General features: G+C 42.2%; 1 protein-coding gene across 3 annotated transcripts in view; it reads left to right on the forward strand.

The window, feature by feature from the left end:
* Positions 1 to 17,169, forward strand: part of LOC124037922 (seizure protein 6 homolog) — a 76,617-nt gene continuing 59,448 nt past the window's right edge. Inside the window, exons 1-5 of one of the 3 annotated variants that reach the window (XM_046353182.1) lie at positions 1 to 421; positions 1,552 to 1,628; positions 2,712 to 2,840; positions 13,353 to 13,565; positions 13,699 to 13,832. In XM_046353182.1, the coding sequence (XP_046209138.1) occupies positions 1,571 to 1,628; positions 2,712 to 2,840; positions 13,353 to 13,565; positions 13,699 to 13,832 (534 nt within the window). In that variant the 5' untranslated portion in view covers positions 1 to 421; positions 1,552 to 1,570. The remainder of the gene's footprint in view (positions 422 to 1,551; positions 1,629 to 2,711; positions 2,841 to 13,352; positions 13,566 to 13,698; positions 13,833 to 17,169) is intronic. The other 2 variants (XM_046353181.1, XM_046353180.1) reach the window with 2 other exon arrangements.

A 17,169-nucleotide genomic window follows, 5' to 3' on the forward strand; every position in this document is an offset into this window, starting at 1 on the left:
CTTCAACCATACGCGTAGAAACAGCTACCAGCGTTCTACCCACCCGCTCGCCTGCTTCGGGGCCAAGAAATAAGAGAGAGGCGGGATAGACATGCCATCAAGGACAAAGGGGGAGCGGATTCAATAGACAGCGGGATACCTTTCCACATATTTTGGAAAATCAATGGTAGTGATTACGATATTAGATTGGTGTAGTCACAAACCCCCCTGCATACTCACACAAAGAGCAGGGCCGGGTGGAAATAAATTATAATTTAAACAAATTTAACGCGCAGCGTCAGCGCTGGTATTTTATATAAGGGACTCGAAGGAACGCAGTAAAAAAGAACATAGCTCAACCAACAATAGCCAGATTTTTGACTGAAACGCGAATACCAGTGTGTAAGAGAAAAGTGGAGTAGTTCAGGACGTGATTTTCCAGGTATGTATGTTTCCCTCGCTGTTAACTATTACGCATAGGCCTAATAATAAGCGCAGGTCTCTTTTTCTTCTCCATCACCTTGCACAACAAACGCTACCTGCAATGAGATCTTAAACCAAACAAATATACTCTGGTTTTCTCTGACGCAAATACAAATTAGGCCTATTCATGTTTGAATAGTGGTTGTCGGGCAAATATAATGATTTTGTGGATATTTTGAAAACGAAGAGGAATGTGATAGCCTTTTCCTCTTATTTTATGTTGTGAGATAGATTTACATGGTCAGATATTGATGGAAGGCAACACTAAAAACACAAATGATCAACAATACTGCACTGCTGATAATATCACGTTATGAGCAATTTCACCTAGGCACTTTTATTGTAGATTTAAATATGCGAAATGGTATATAGGGATATGTTCAATGACATTGAAATGCTTGATATACCCATGTATATACTTTATACATCTCTTGAGTTTAGCACAACTGTCATAGCATGAGCTTACCCTACCCTATCATAACCTAAAATAATGTTTAATTACCCCATTGTTTACAAATAACAATAGTGTGAACAAATGTAAATACATGTTTTAAACTATCACGTGGATTACACTAATGACCATTGAACAGATTCCCAGGTCACAGACTGCACCTTTTAATATCTGTCTCTCTAAAGCAGGGGTGTCAAACGCATTTTGCCCTGGGGACCTCATTCGGTCTTCAATGAGGTCCGGAGGGCTGCACTGAAATTGGTTATATTTCTTGCCTGTTGAAAATAAAGGTCAATTTAAAATATATATATTTTTTTACATTTGTATTTTTTTAGTCCACCACCACTGCGAGCCAGATTGTACCCCCTCCGTATATTTGACACACCTGCTCTAAAGCTTAAGCAAACTACAGATTTACTGTAGGTTTTTAATGATCAGTGTAGTTGCTGGTGCTGTTGTTCTGATTAAAGTACAATACTGCAGTAAGGCATGCATTTAGAAATGTACTCAGATTTCGAAGCATTTTCCTTTTGCTCTCTTGCTTTACTTTCTTACCATCATTTAGGCTGTATCTGTTCTCCTTCCTTCCTCAAAATCTCTTTCTCTCCCCACTTCTGTTTTCCTCCACTCTCTGTCAGGCTGTTCTGATACTAAGCCATGGTGTCTACAGTTCTTGCTGTGACACTATCTGTCACCATCCTCCACCTAACAACAGGTAATGTGTGTGTGTGTGTGTGTGTGTGTGTGTGTGTGTGTGTGTGTGTGTGTGTGTGTGTGTGTGTGTGTGTGTGTGTGTGTGTGTGTGTGTGTGTGTGTGTGTGTGTGTGTGTGTGTGTGTGTGTGTGTGTGTGTGTGTGTGTTGGTTAGTGCTGAGCGATTAACTGAAATGTTGGTTATTTTTTGTTTTTTTAAATAACAATTTGACTGAAATCAGTTACATTATTTGAATTTCATGTCATTCAGCTTTTTTTTCTGTGAACTCAATGCAATGTGCGCTGTAGTTTCTCTAGAGATAAGTCCGATCCTATGCCCGAACTGTGCTTAGTAGTAGGGATTTGTAGTTTATTACAACAGTCCAAATTTATTTATACTGTAGTTCTCCGCAGAAAATTGGATAATTAACTACAATGACCATAATCCATCGTGCGGCTAAACTTGTCCGGTCTTTGTTTCTTTTACGTCTGCTACTTGAGAGAAGAATGCGCAATCAAGAGGGCAGTTTATTTGCGAGGTATCTCTACCTGAAAATACCATACATGATCTAAGTGATTGATAGTTGGCATTCAGCAGTCATAAAAATATGGCTTATTTACTTTGAGAAACTACTAAAAAAGTGTCTTTGTCAGACAGCATAGCCAGCAGCTCTATAGAGATGATAGGATTACTTGGAATGACATAAATTGTCAAATAAAACAAATGTAATATACACAACTACTGACATATTTTATTAAAGTAAATTAATGTGAATAACTGATGGTTAATATATGATAAACAGTCATGGGCAGTCACTACTATCATGGGACTTTTATTAATGGATTTATCTGTGTTACAAAATTCATCCCACATATTTAAAACATTTAATGTTTTAAAAAATTATTGAAATTGAACATTTGATATTTTTTTATAATCAAACCGACCTCAAATAGCTCTAATCACTCTGCACTAGCGTGTGTGCGGAAGTGATAGAGAAAGAGGCAGCAATGTTTGTAATGTAAATGTGATTGGTGTTTCTTGATTAATTTTAAAAAAATAACGAATTTGCCAATCATAGTTTAAATATATATATCTTTCCACTTAGGTGTGAGCTTTGTGACACCTGACCATGAGGCTACTCCCACAGCAAGTCCTGGTCCCCATCCATTGGGTGAGCTGATCCATGCAGCCCTTCTGAGTAAGGAGTACCTGGGCCATGCCTCAATCAATACAGGTAGTATAGCTCACCAATAGCAGTTTTACATTATTCTATCAATACTGATATTAATTAATATCAGTAAAATTTTATTAGTCACATGCGCCAAACACAACCTACAGTGAAATGCTTACTTACGAGCCCCTAACCAACAATGCATTGGAAAAAATATGGATAAGAATAAGAAATAAAAGTAACAGGTAATTAAAGAACAGCAGTAAAATAACAATTAGCGAGACTATATACAGGGGGGTATCGGTACAGAGTCAATTTGTGGGGACACCGGTTAGTTGAGGTAATATGTACATGTAGGTAGAGTTATTAAAGTGACTATGCATAGATGATAACAACAGAGAGTATTAAACATATCCAGGTCAATTACTTGATAAGCATATCCAGTAAATAAGTAAGTAAATCCAGCTAATTATCATACAGGATGTCCAGATAATAACCAATGAGTACATCCACATCATAAAGAGGTGTGTGGGAGGTGGCATTTCATTAGATGTTCAGGAGTCTTATGACTTGGGGGTAGAAGCTGTTTAGAAGCCACTTGGACCTAGACATGGCGCTCCGGTACCGCTTGCCGTGCGGTAGCAGAGAGAACAGTCCATGACTAGGGTGGCTGGAGTCTTTGACAACTGTTAGGGCCTTCCTCTGACACCGCCTGGTATAGCTGTCCTGGATGGCAGGAAGCTTGGCCCCAGTGATGTACTGGGCCGTTCGTACTACCCTCTGTAGTGCCGTGCAGTCGGAGGCAGAGCAGTTGCCATACCAGGCAGTGATGCATCCTGAGGGGGAGTAGGTTTTGTTGTGCCCTCTTCACGACTGTCTTGGTGTGCTTGGACCATGTTAGTTTGTTGGTAATGTGGATGTGGACAATATGCTACTACTAATTAATAATAACAACTGAAATACTTTTATTTATAAAGCCCTTTTCAAATGAACCAAAACCAACTGCATATATAGAAGGGTAGGCTGGGGCCAAGATGCGGACCAATCAACACACTCATGACAAAACTTGGCGTGTTTAAAACAGGGATGGGCAACTTTGATGGGGTTGGGGGCCACAAGAAATCGTAACTTATCACAGGGGACTGTAGTGGCTTGTGGGTCTGCGCACCCAAATCCATATCCACACATTCACTCCTTTTGGGGCCCTAAGCAAAATTAAGTTTTACACATCATTCCATGCAATTCTACTCATTTTGCCATAGGGTGTGTTATGCAGGTGAGTGAGGACCCAAAAGCGATATAACGAAAACAGAGTCTTTTAATGTCCAAACAGGGAAAACATAACTCCTCAATCATTACAGGGGAAGTCCAAACAGGGAAAACACAAATCCTCTAGTTTAACAGGAGAGTCCCCCTTCTAGTTGTTGAGGAGAGTTGCAGGGCTAGCGGCAACAGACTGCAGGTCCCTTCGGGTAGGCGCGGGCCGTAGAGGATAGAGACACCTGCTCACACGTAGTATCTGATGACGAGGCAGAATACAACTGGACGGAACAAAAGCAAAGCAAACAGCAAACAAGAATCCGACAAGGACAGAAGCAGAAACAGAGAGAGAAATAGAGACTTAATCAGAGGGCAAAATAGGGGACAGGTGTGAAAGAGTAAACAAGGTCTTTAGGAGAATGAGGAACAGCTGGGAGCAGGAACGGAACGATAGAGAGAGAGAGAATAGAGAGAGAGAAAGAAACCTAATAAGACCAGCAGGGGAAACGAAGAGAAGAGAAAGCACAGGGACAAGACATGACAATACAATACATGACAGGGTGTTGAGAAATGTTTGAATTTTTTATATAATATCTGACAGAGTGACTTGTTATCAACGTGGGCCCCCCATTCGGTATTTCAACCATTATTACTACAAGTTTAGATAGCTGGTCGCAAGGCTAATTTACAATCTAAAAAATGTTAGCTGACTTCAGCTAATTCAGTGGCTTTCAGTAACTGACATCACAAGAGAAAACTGCTGATGCAAAACCATATTTCAAAATTGCACCTTGTGTATACTACTATTGTGGGCTGTCCTTCTCCGTGGCCGACGTGAGTAAAACATTTAAACGTGTTAACCCTCGCAAGACCGGCATCCCTAGCCACGTCCTCAGATCATGCGCAAACCAGCTGGCTGGTGTGTTTACGGACATATTCAATCCATCTCTATCCCAGTCTTCCTTCCCCACATGCTTCAAGATGGCCACCATTGTTCCTGTTCCCAAGACAGCTAAGGTAACTGAACTAAATGACTATCCCACATAGCACTCACTTCTATCATCATGAAGTGCTTTGAGAGACTAGTCAAGGATCGTATCACCTCCACCCTACCTGATACCCTAGACCCACTCCAATATGCTTACTGCCCCAATATGTCCACAGACAATGCAATCACCATCACACTACCCTATCCCATCTGGACAAGAGGAATACCTGTTCATTGACAACAGCTCAGCATTCAACACCATAGTAACCTTCAAACTCATCATTAAGCTTGAGACCCTGGGTCTCGACCCCAGCATGTGCAACTGGGTCCTGGACTTCCTGACGGGCCGCACCCAGGTGGTGAAGGTAGGAAACAACATCCCCACTCCGCTTATCCTCAACACTGGGGCCCCACAAGGGTGCGTTCTCAGCCCTCTCCTGTACTCCCTGTTCACCCATGACTGCGTGGTCACTACAGTGGTAGGCTTGATTACTGACAACGACGAGACAGCCTACAGGGAGATGGTGAGGGCCCTCTGAGTGTGGTGTCAGGAAAATAACCGCTCACTCAACGTCAGCAAAACAAAAGAGATGATTATGGACTTCAGGAAACAGCAGAGGGAGCACCCCCCCTATCCACATTGATGGGACAGCAGTGGAGAAGGTGGAAGGTTTTAAGTTCCTCGGCGTACGTATCACCGACAAACTGAAATGGGCCACACACACAGTAGTGTGGTGAAGAAGGCGCAACAGTGGCTCTTCAACCTCAGGAGGCTGAAACAATTTGGCTTGTCACCGAAAACCCCCACTAACTTTTACAGGTGCACAATTGAGAGCATCTTGTCAGGCTATATCACCGTCTGGTACGGCAACTGCACCCCCCACAACCGCAGGGCTCTCCAGAGGGTGGTGCGGCCTGCATAATGCATCACCGGTGGAAAACTACCTGCCCTCCAGGACACCTACAACACCCGAAGTCACTGGAAGGCCAAAAAGATCATCATGGACAATAACCACCCAAGCCACGACCTGTTCACCCCACTTACATCCAGAAGTCCAATACAGGTGCATCAAAGCTGGGATAGAAGCTATTTTTCAATCTTTCTATCTCAAGGACATCAGATTATTAAACAGCCCCCACTAGCACAGAGAAGCCTCTGCCTACCTACAGACTTGATATCATTGGCGACTTTAATAAATGGAACACTAATCACTTTAATAATGTTTACATATCTCACATTACTCATCTCATATGTATATACTGTATACTGTGTCCTTCACTATCTATTCTTTACTATCTATTGCATCTTAGTCGCTCTGTCACTGCTCATCCATATATTTTATACTTATGTATTCTCATCCCATTCCTTTACTAGATTATCTCTATTTGGTTTTGTTGTGGAGTTAGATATTACCTTTAGATACTGCTGCACTGTCGGATCTAGAAGCATAAGCATTTTGCTACACTCGCGATAACATCTGCTAGCCATGTGTATGTGACCAATAAGATTTGATTTTTGATTTGATTTGATATTCTAACTCTCAATAGTAAATTAAGCTGAAATGAAAAATCCCAGAAATGTTCCAAGCGTATTTCTCTCAAATTTTCTGCACAACTGTGTTTACTTCCCTGTTAGTGAGCATTTCTCCTTTGCCAAGATAATCCATTCACGTGACAGGTGTGGTATATCAAGAAGCTGATTAAAGGAGTTTATCACACAACACAATGCCACAGATGTCTCAAGTTTTGAGGGAGCGTGCAATTGGCATGCTGCTGCAGGAATGTCCACCAGAGCTGTTGCCAGAGAATATAATGTTAATTTCTCTCATTTCTACGACCAACGTCGTTTTAGAGAATTTACATACATGTGGTCTGCGGACTCAGAACTGCAGACCACGTGTATGGCGTCGTGTGGGCGAGCGTTTTGCTGATGTCAACATTGTGAACAGAGTGCCCCATAGCAGGGTTTTGGTATGGGCAGGCATAAGCTATGGACAACGAACACAATTGCGTTTTATCGATTGGCAATTTAAATGCATAGAGATACTGTAACGAGATTCTGAGGCCTATTGTTGTGCCATTCATCCGCCGCCATCACCTCATGTTTCAGCATGATAATGCATGGCCCCACGTCGCAAGGATCTGTACATAATACCTGCAAGCTAAACATTTTCCAGTTCTTCCATGGCCTGCATACTCACTAGACATGTCACCCATTGCGCATGTTTGGGATACTATGGGTCGATGTGTACGACAGTGTTCCAGTTCCCGCCAATATCCAACAACTTTGCACAGCCATTGAAGATGAGTGGGACAACATTCTACAGGCCTGATCAACTATGCAAAGGAGATGTGTCGCACTGCATGAGGCAAATGGTGGTCAGATCAAATACTAACTGGTTTTCTGATCTACTCCCCTACCTCCCTACCTTTTCCTCATCAAGCTACACACAATACCCCATAATAACAAAGCAAAAACAGGTTTCAATACATTGTTGCTAATTTATCAAATTTAAAAAATCAGAAATTTCGCATTTACGTAAGTATTCCTTTACTCAGTAATTTGTTGAAGCACCTTTGGCAGCCGTTACAACTTTGATTATTGTGTATGATGCTACAAGCTTGGCACACCTGTATTTGGGGAGTTTCTCCCATTCTTCTCTGCAGATCCTCTCAAGCTCTGTCAGGTTGGATGGGGAGTATTGCTGCACAGCTATTTTTTAGGTCGGGTTCAAGTCTGGGGTCTGGATGGGCCACTCAGGGACATTCAGAGACTTGTCCCGAAGCCACTCCTGCGTTGTCTTGGCTGTACTCTTAGGGTTGTTGTCCTATTGGAAGGTGAACCTTCGCCCTAGTCTGAGCTCTCTGGAGCAAGTTTTCATCAAGGATCTCTCTGTACTTTGCTCCGTTCATCTTTGCCTCTATCCTGACTAGTCTTCCAGTCCCTGCCGCAGAAAAACATCCCCACAGCATCCCCAGTACCCTTCCCCAGATCTGTGGTTCAATACAATTCTGTCCCCGCACTCTACGGACAATTTGTTTGAGCCCATGGCTTGGTTTTTGCTCTGATAGGCGCTGTCAACTATGGGTCCTTATATAGACAGGTGTGTGCCTTTCCAAATGATGTCCAATCATTTGAATTGACCACAGGTGGACTCCAATCAAGTTGTAGAAACTTCTCAAGGATGATCAATGGAAACAGGATGCACCTGAGCTCAATTCCGAGTCTCATGACATACTTATGTAAATATGGTATTTATAAAAACCTGTTTTTGCTTTGTCATTATGGGTTATTGTGTATAGATTGCTGAGTGGAAAAAAGTGTTTGTATATAATTTTATTCAAGTTTGATAAAATGTACACCAATGTAAGTAGAACGATTTTACCATATCCCAACCACCCTTCCTCCCTCCACACAACACTTCCACCCCCGTCCCTTCCTTACTTCTACGCCCTTCCTCAGTTCACCCACCTCAATTCCCTCACAACCACTCACCCCAACCACCCTCCCCATATACCCAACCCACCCCACACCCTCCCACAGTTCGGTCCTAGAAAAACATTCCACAGAGATATCACAACAAATAAACAAGAATACAGGAAAAATGAAATTGTCTCACATACAAACAACTCAATACAGATTCAAAATACAAAAAGTGGAGCAACCAAAATAAATAAATAAATGATCAGTAAACAGACAAACTTGCTTGTACTGGATAGCATTATATTGATGACTGCACCTGTAATGTAATGACTACTTGGAAACCTTAAAGCATCTCATCATACGGGAACCTTTGCAAGCCATTGAAGTATGATATAAATGGTTGCCATTTTCTAACAGAGAATATAATTATACGTCGAGCCAATAAGGATGTAAAAGGAACAGTATCGGCATGTTTGGGGTCCAAGGAGAACAAGTCTTCCAGAATACCAAAAACAGCTACCAAAGGTCATGGCTGCAGGTTAATTTCAAGCACCTCAGATCATTTAAAAACATTATAGAATCCCAGTCATTTTGTAGTTTTGAACATTGAATGAATGTTGAGACATGACATCTATCACACTCATCATTTACATTTGCAGATAGTTCAGACAATCTTGATTTGGAAAAATGCACTCTATATAAAAACCTTAAATTGTATGTGACCAAGACGAACACAAGATGTAGTGGAGCGTACTCTATCAATCGCCTCATCCCGCCACTCATGTGTACATTCAACACCCATTTCCTGTTCCCATGCAGATTTAGTTTTGTTAGTGGAATGTTTGTCCAATGACATAATACACAGATCTGAGAAATTACTGCTTTCTGTCGAAGTGATAGAGTCAATATGCCATTCCAGGGTTAGCAAGGGGGTGGAGCAGGGAGGCCAGAACATTGTGAGGAGACACAATGCCTAATTTGAAGGTAACTGAAAAAGTGAGATGGAGGCAAAGAGACCCAGTTGGGAAAACTAGAAAAAATGCCATCTACATATAAGGACTTAATACATTTACTTGTCTAGTAAAATAAATCATTATCTATTAGGGAAGCGGAGAATAAGTGATTCTTATCAATAATAGGATCCATAGTAGATGCAGAGGAGAAATTAAAATCCAGTCGAAACTGATACCAAATCTTAAGTGTGGAAAGCACTACAGGATTTCCAGTATAGCGAGTGGGGGATGCTGGGAGAAAAGAGCAGAGTAAAGTAGGAAGAGAAGCAGAAATACAAGAATGTGCCTCTAGGTGGCACCATGGTGTATATATATGCCATTTAGCAGACGCTTTTATCCAAAGCGACTTACAGTCATGTGTGCATACATTCTACGTATGGGTGGTCCCGGGGATCGAACCCACTACCCTGGCGTTACAAGCGCCATGCTCTACCAACTGAGCTACAGAAGGACTATGTAACCAGAATGGCAATTTCTGAAAGTTGTCTGCCCAGTAATAGTATAAAAAGTTGGGTAGTGCAAGCCCTCCACTAAACGTGCATCTTTGAAGTAAAGATCTACTGACTCCGGGTACCTTTCCTCCCCAGATAAATGTGATAACAGCCCAAATGATTGACTTGGTAAAAACAATGGGAGAGATTGAAATAGATAATGGAATTTGGGTAAACTGTTCATTTTTACAGCATTAATCCTTACTATAAGTGATATTGGTAAGTTACCCCATCTCTGAAAATCTGATTTCATTTGCGTAAGGAGGGGAGCAAAGTTTGCAGAAAAAAGAGAATGTAATTAACGAGTTACGTTCACTCCAAGATATTTGAAACCAGAGCAACTAAGCTGAAAGTCAAGTCTGTCTGCTGGAGTTGTAGCGCTGATTGGGAAGCACTCACTTTTCTAGAGATTCATCTTATAACCGGAGAAGGAGCCAAAGTTCTCCAGAATGTCAGCAGACGACTTGCCCTGTCTCCATGTTCATAGTAGGTACCACGTGAATGCAATAGTAACGGTTCTGCATCTGTAAAACCAGATCAAATTAGATTTATTTGTCACATACACATGGTTAGCAGATGTTAATGCGAGTGTAACGAAATGCTTGTGCTTCTAGTTCCGACCATGCAGTAATATCTAACAAGTATTCTAACAATTTCACAACAACTACCTTATACACACAAGTGTAAAGGAATTAATATGAATATTTACATACAGATATATGAATGAGCGATGGCCAAATGGCAAAGGCAAGATGCAGTAGATGGTATTAGAGTACAGCATATACATATGAGATGAGTAATGTAGGGTAAAGTAGCATTGTTTCAAGTTGCTAGTGATACATTTATTACATACATTTTTTATTATTAAAGTGGCCAGAGATGAGTCTGTATGTTGGCAGCAGCCACTCAATGTTAGTGATGGCTGTTTAACAGTCTGATGGCCTTGAGATAGAATCTGTTTTTCAGTCTCTCAGTCCCCGCTTTGATGCACCTGTACTGACCTCGCCTTCTGGATGATAGCGGGGTGAACAGGCAGTGGCTCAGGTGGTTGTTGTCCTTGATGATCTTTTTGGCCTGCCTGTGACATCGGGTGGTGTAGGTGTCCTGGAGGGCAGGTAGTTTGCCCCCGGTGATGCGTTGTGCAGACCTCACTACTCCCTCTGGAGAGCCTTACGGTTGTGGGCGGGCCAATTGCCATACCAGGCGGTGATACAGGATGCTCTCGATTGTGCATCTGTAAAAGTTTGTGAGTGTTTTTGGTGACAAGCCAAATTTCTTCAGCCTCCTGAGGTTGAAGAGGAGCTGCTGCGCCTTCTTCACCACACTGTCTGTGTGGGTGGACCATTTCAGTTTGTCCGTGATGTGTACGCCGAGGAACTTAAAACTTTCCACCTCCTCCACTAAATGTCCCGTTGATGTGGATAGGGGCTGCTCTCTCTGCTGTTTCCTGAAGTCCACGATCATCTCCTTTGTTTTGTTGACATTGAGAGTGAGGTTATTTTCCTGACACCACACTCCGAGGGCCCTCACCTCCTCCCTGTAGGCCATCTCGTTGTTGTTGGTAATCAAGCCTACCACTGTATTGTTGTCTGCAAACTTGACAATTGAGTTGGAGGCGTGCATGGCCATGCAGTCATGGGTGAACAGGGAGTACAGGAGAGGGCTGAGAACGCACCCTTGTGGGGCCCAAATGTTGAGGATCAGCGGGGTGGAGATGTTGTTTCCTACTCTCAGCACCTGGGGGCGGCCCGTCAGGAAGTCCAGGACCTAGTTCCACAGGGCAGGGTCAAGACCCAGGGTCTCGATCTTAATGACGAGTTTGGAGGGTACTATGGTGTTAAATGCTGAGCTGTAGCTGATGAACAGCATTCTTACATAGGTATTCCTCTGTCCAGATGGGATAGGGCAGTGTGCAGTGTGATAGCGATTTCATTGTCTGTGGACCTATTGGGGCGGTAAGCAAACTGGAGTGGGTCTAGGGTGTCAGGTAGGATGGGGGTGATATGGTCCTTGACTAGTCTCTCAAAGCACTTCATGATGATGGATGTGAGTGCTACGGTGCGATAGTCATTTAGCTCGGTTACCTTAGCTTTGATGGGAACAAGAACAATGGTGGCCCTCTTGAAGCATGTGGGAACAGCAGAATGGGATAACGATTGATTGAATATGTCCGTAAACACACCAGCTTGCTGGTCTGCACATGCTCTGAGGACGCGGCTGGGGATGCCGTCTGGGCCGGCAGCATTGCGAGGGTTAGCACGTTTAAATGTTTTACTCACGTTAGCTGCAGTGAAGGAGAGCCCGAAGGTTTTGGTAGCGGGCCATGTCAGTGGCACTGTATTGTCCTCAAAGCGAGCAAAGAAGTTGTTTAGTTTGTCTGGGCGCAAGCCATCGTGGTCCGCGATGGGGCTGGTTTTCCTTTTGTAGTCTGTGATTGACTGTAGACCCTGCAACATACTTCTCGTGTCTGAGCTGTTGAACTCTACTTTGTCTCTACAGTTTAGTGACGCGTATCTTGTTTGATCGACTTGCGGATGGAATTTGTATTCGGTCATGTTTCCGGTCACCTTGCCCTGATTAAAAGCAGTGGTACACGCTTTCAGTTTTGCGTGAATGCTGCCATCAATCCACGGTTTCTGGTTGGGGAGGGTTTTAATAGACGCTGTGGGTACAACATCACCGATGCACTTGCTAATAAACTCGCTCACGAAACTATGTGGACATATCCCAGTCCACGTGATCGAAGCAAACTTGAAGCATGGAATCCGATTGTAATACGAGTTGCAACAATTTAAAAAACACAATGGTGTTCTCCGTTTTGCTCTACAGCCCCCACAAGTGTCACAGGACTCATCTGAAGTTAACCCGGTACCGGTTAAAACATTTTATGGATGTATGGAGGTAGTTTTGTGACAACAAAAAACGGGGGTTAAATATGAGTCCAAAAAACTAAAATATTCCCTGAATTTTCTTATGTCCTATATATAAGGACAGACATTTCAAAACCTTATTCCTTAGGAAGTATTTTTTGACTCTGTTTTGCCATTTATGAATGTGTTATTCAATGTGTTCTTATGGGCTATAGTAGATATACTACTATACTATAGTAGAAAAATTCAATATTTTATCAAATACTAAAACAAATATTTTGATTTTTGCGTGACCATCTAAAAAATTCCATATGTTAGCTTCCCCGTCCACATTGATATTATGGAGTATTGTGTATAGGCCAGTGAAAATCTCAATTTATTCCTTTTTAAATTCATACTGTAGCACAGCAAAATGTGGAAAAAGTCAAGGGGTGTGAATACTTTTTGGAAATTGATCCGACTGCAAAAGAGGGGGCCCATGGGCCGCCAGTTGCCCATCCCTGGTTTGAACACTCTGCCTTGATTGCAGGCACAACAACCAAACCTATTCAGGCTGTACCACAGCTTGGGCAGACTGAGCCTGCAGCCACTGTAATGCTACCAGGGGTGCTAACCACAGCCCTGACTTCATCGCCCCCAGCCAGCCAATCAGGAGCAGGAAAAACTGTAACATCACCCACAGAGGAGGAGACGACAACCACTTTGATCACCACCACAACCATCACCACAGTGCATATGCCGGGTAAATGAATGGCAGGATTGCATGCCTAACATTATGTAATGTTAGGATGAATGTAGTGTTTCATAGGCATTACTTCCATAGGGTTGAGATATTTGTGCATTTTCAGTCAAGTATCCTGACTTTCTCTCTCCAGTGCAGTGCAATGCCAGTCTCTCTGGGATGGAGGGCATTGTGGAGTCTCCAAATCCTCTCTCCTCATCCCCTTACTCTCCTCTGGAGTGCATCTACAGCATCACAGTGTATCCGGGTTATGGAGTGGAAATTCAGGTAAGGCACCGTTAGTCATCAAATCAAATAAAATGTTTCACATGCGCCAAATACAACAACTTTGTTCAGTTGCTAAAAAAAATGTTGGAGACCCCTCCAGCAACTTTTATTGGTAAAAGATTCTAGCTACAAATTCAGCTACTTTTCAGGCTGCCTTTGGGGAGTTTTGATACTGAGGGTTTCTATAGTTTTGATAGTATTTAGCTAGTCTTGCTAACACCAGCCTCTCGACGTCCTTGACGTGAGTCTGGAACAGCTGCTTTGATGTGTCGGCAAGAAGCGACCATAATGAAGGGGCTGTGCCCTCAGACTTCAAAGCGGCATCCTACACTGGTTGGATATCCCGATTTTGAATTGAATCATGATCTTTTGTTTTACATAGGACCGCTTCAGCCCTTCCGCTTCCAGGATAAGTAAACACACACAGTAGCTAGCTAACACAAACCTTTGGAAGTTCGGACATTGTTGGCCACTATTCTTTATTTATTCAGGGAAACCCCATTGAGACTGTCTCATTCACAAGAGGGCTCTGATAACAACAATATAACAACACAAAACAGCAATACAAAAAGCAATACAAAACTCAACATTTATGAAAAACAGTCACAGTACTCCGCTACAATTAACACCCTAAGCCGCAGAGTGACACCAGAACATCTAATTGTAATGAGTTCTCCAAATTGTTCCAGCAGTGAGGCGCATTAAAGCTAAAAGCGGATTTACCTAATTCGGTGGAGACCCGAGGAACCTCAAGTTAACCAACCCTGTGAACGTGTTTGGTAACGCATGTTTTTATACTTAAACAACGAAGTCAGAAGCTTGTGTAGTGGAACTTTGTAAACAAAAAGGGAATAGTGAAGTGATCTACGGGACTTTAATGAGAACCAGCCAACCTTTTAGTACAAGATGCAGGGATGAGTATTAAAACTGCAACCTGTGATAAAGCGAAGGGCGCTATTGTAGACGGCATCCAAAGGTTTAAAAAATTGACTGTACAATCTGATCCTGCCATTTTAAGGAGAGGCAAGATCTATTTCTGAAAAAGAAGCCCAGGATTCTAGCAGCCATATTTAGCACTAACTGAAGTTTATTTAGTGATTTATCCAGGTAGCCGGAAAGTAGAGCATTGCAGTAGTCTTTGATTTTTGCAATGTTTACGTAGATGGAAAAAAGCTGTCCTTGAAACAGTCTTGATATGTTCGTCAAAAGAGAGATCAGGGTCCAGAGTAACGCCGAGGTCCTTTATGTATGTCTTTATTTGAGACGAGTGTACAACCATTAAGATTAATTGTCAGATTCAACAGAAGATCTCTTGGGACCTAGAACAAGCATATCTGTTTTGTCCGAGTTTAAAAGTAGAACGTTTGCAGCAATCCACTTCCTTATGTCTGAAACACAGGCTTCTAGCGAGGACAATTTTGGGGCTTCACCATGTTTCATTGAAATGTACAGCTGTGTGTCATCTGCATAGCAGTGAAAGTTAACATTATATTTTCGAATGACATCCCCAAGAGGTAAAATATATAGTGAAAACAATAGTGGTCCTAAAACGGAACCTTGAGAAACACCGAAATTTACAGTTGATTTGTCAGAGGACAAACAATTCAGAGACAAACTGATATCTTTCCGACAGATAAGATCTAAACCAGGCCAGAACTTGTACATGTAGACCAATTTGGGTTTCCAATCTCTCCAAAAGAATGTGGTGATCCATGGTATCACATTTACATTTAAGTCATTTAGCAGACGCTCTTATCCAGAGCGACTTACAAATTGGATCAAAAGCAGCACTAAGGTCTGGGAGCACGAGGACAGATGCAGAGCCTCAGTCTGATGCCATTAAAATGTAATTTACCACCTTCACAAGTGCAGTCTCAGTGCTATGATGGGGTCTAAAATCAGACTGAAGCATTTCATATACATTCTTTGTCTTCAGGAGGCAGTGAGTTACTGCGCAACAGCCTTCTCTAAAGTTTTTGAGAGGAATGGAAGATTCGATATAGGCCAATAGTTTTTTATATTTTCTGGGTCAAGGTTTGGCTTTTTCAAGAGAAGCTTTATTACTACCACTTTCTAGTCAGGACCGAGAGACAGATGAACAGAGCAAAGTACAGAGAGATCCTTGATGAAAACCTGCTCCAGAGCTCTCCGGGCCTCAGACTGGGGTGAAGGTTCACCTTCCAACAGGAAAATTACCCTAAACACACAGCTAAAACAACACAGGAGTGGCTACGGGAAAAGTCTCTGAATGTCCTTGAGTGGCCCAGCCAGAGCCCGGACTTGAACCCAATCAAACAAAGAGCTGAAAGAGAGAGAGAGAGCTGAAAAACCTGTGCGACGACGCTCCCCATCCAACCTGACAGAGCTTGAATCAGGAATATAGTGTAGACATTGTTAATGTGGTAAATAACTATTGTACCTGGAAACGGCTGTTTTTTAATGGAATATCTACAGAGGCCCATTATCAGCAACCATCACTCCTGTGTACCAATGTGTTAGCTAATCCAAGTTGATAATTTTAAAAGGCTAATTGATCATTAGAAAACCCTTTTGCAATTATGTTAGCACAGCTGAAAACTGTTGTTCACTCACGCCGCCAAACTTACCCTAGTAAAACTGACTATCCTACAGATCACTGCAACTGTTCATAGCCCATCTGTATACAGCCCATCTATCTACCTCATCCCCATACTGTATTTATTTATTTTGCTCCCTTTTGCACCACAGTATCTCTCCTTGCACATCCATCTTTTGCACATCTACCATTCCAGTGTTTAATTGCCATATTGTAATTACTTAGCCACCATGGCCTATTTATTGCCTTAACTCCCTTATTTGACCTAATTTGCACTCACTGTGTATAAACTTTTCTTTTCTACTGTATTATTGACTGTATGTTTTGTTCATTCCATGTGTAACTCTGTGTTGTTGTATGTGTCGAACTGCTATGCTTTATCTTGGCCAGGTCACAGTTGCAAATGAGAACTTGTTCTCAACTGGCTTACTTGGTTAAATAAAAGTGAAATAAAAAAAAAAATAGCAGGGGGTGTAAAGCTATAACACATATGTTTTTCCAGCAGCAGGCTGTGATCAATAATGTCCAAAGCTGCACTGAAGTGTAAACAAGAAAGCCCCCACAATCATTTTATCATCAATTTCTCTCAGTTATTTGAGTCCAGGAGCCAAGATTATTTGGATGGACTCATTCCTGTAGAGTATCTTCTGTTTCCAGAAGGTGTCAAAGTTATCAATAAAAGTGACTCCAGCAGAGCTACAGTAGTCTTTTAGCAAGATGTGAAATGCCAGCAGTCTACTGAATCTTTCACATTCGCGGCCA

Source organism: Oncorhynchus gorbuscha, linkage group LG06 (genome assembly GCF_021184085.1).
Source record: "Oncorhynchus gorbuscha isolate QuinsamMale2020 ecotype Even-year linkage group LG06, OgorEven_v1.0, whole genome shotgun sequence".
Lineage (NCBI taxonomy): Eukaryota > Metazoa > Chordata > Actinopteri > Salmoniformes > Salmonidae > Oncorhynchus > Oncorhynchus gorbuscha.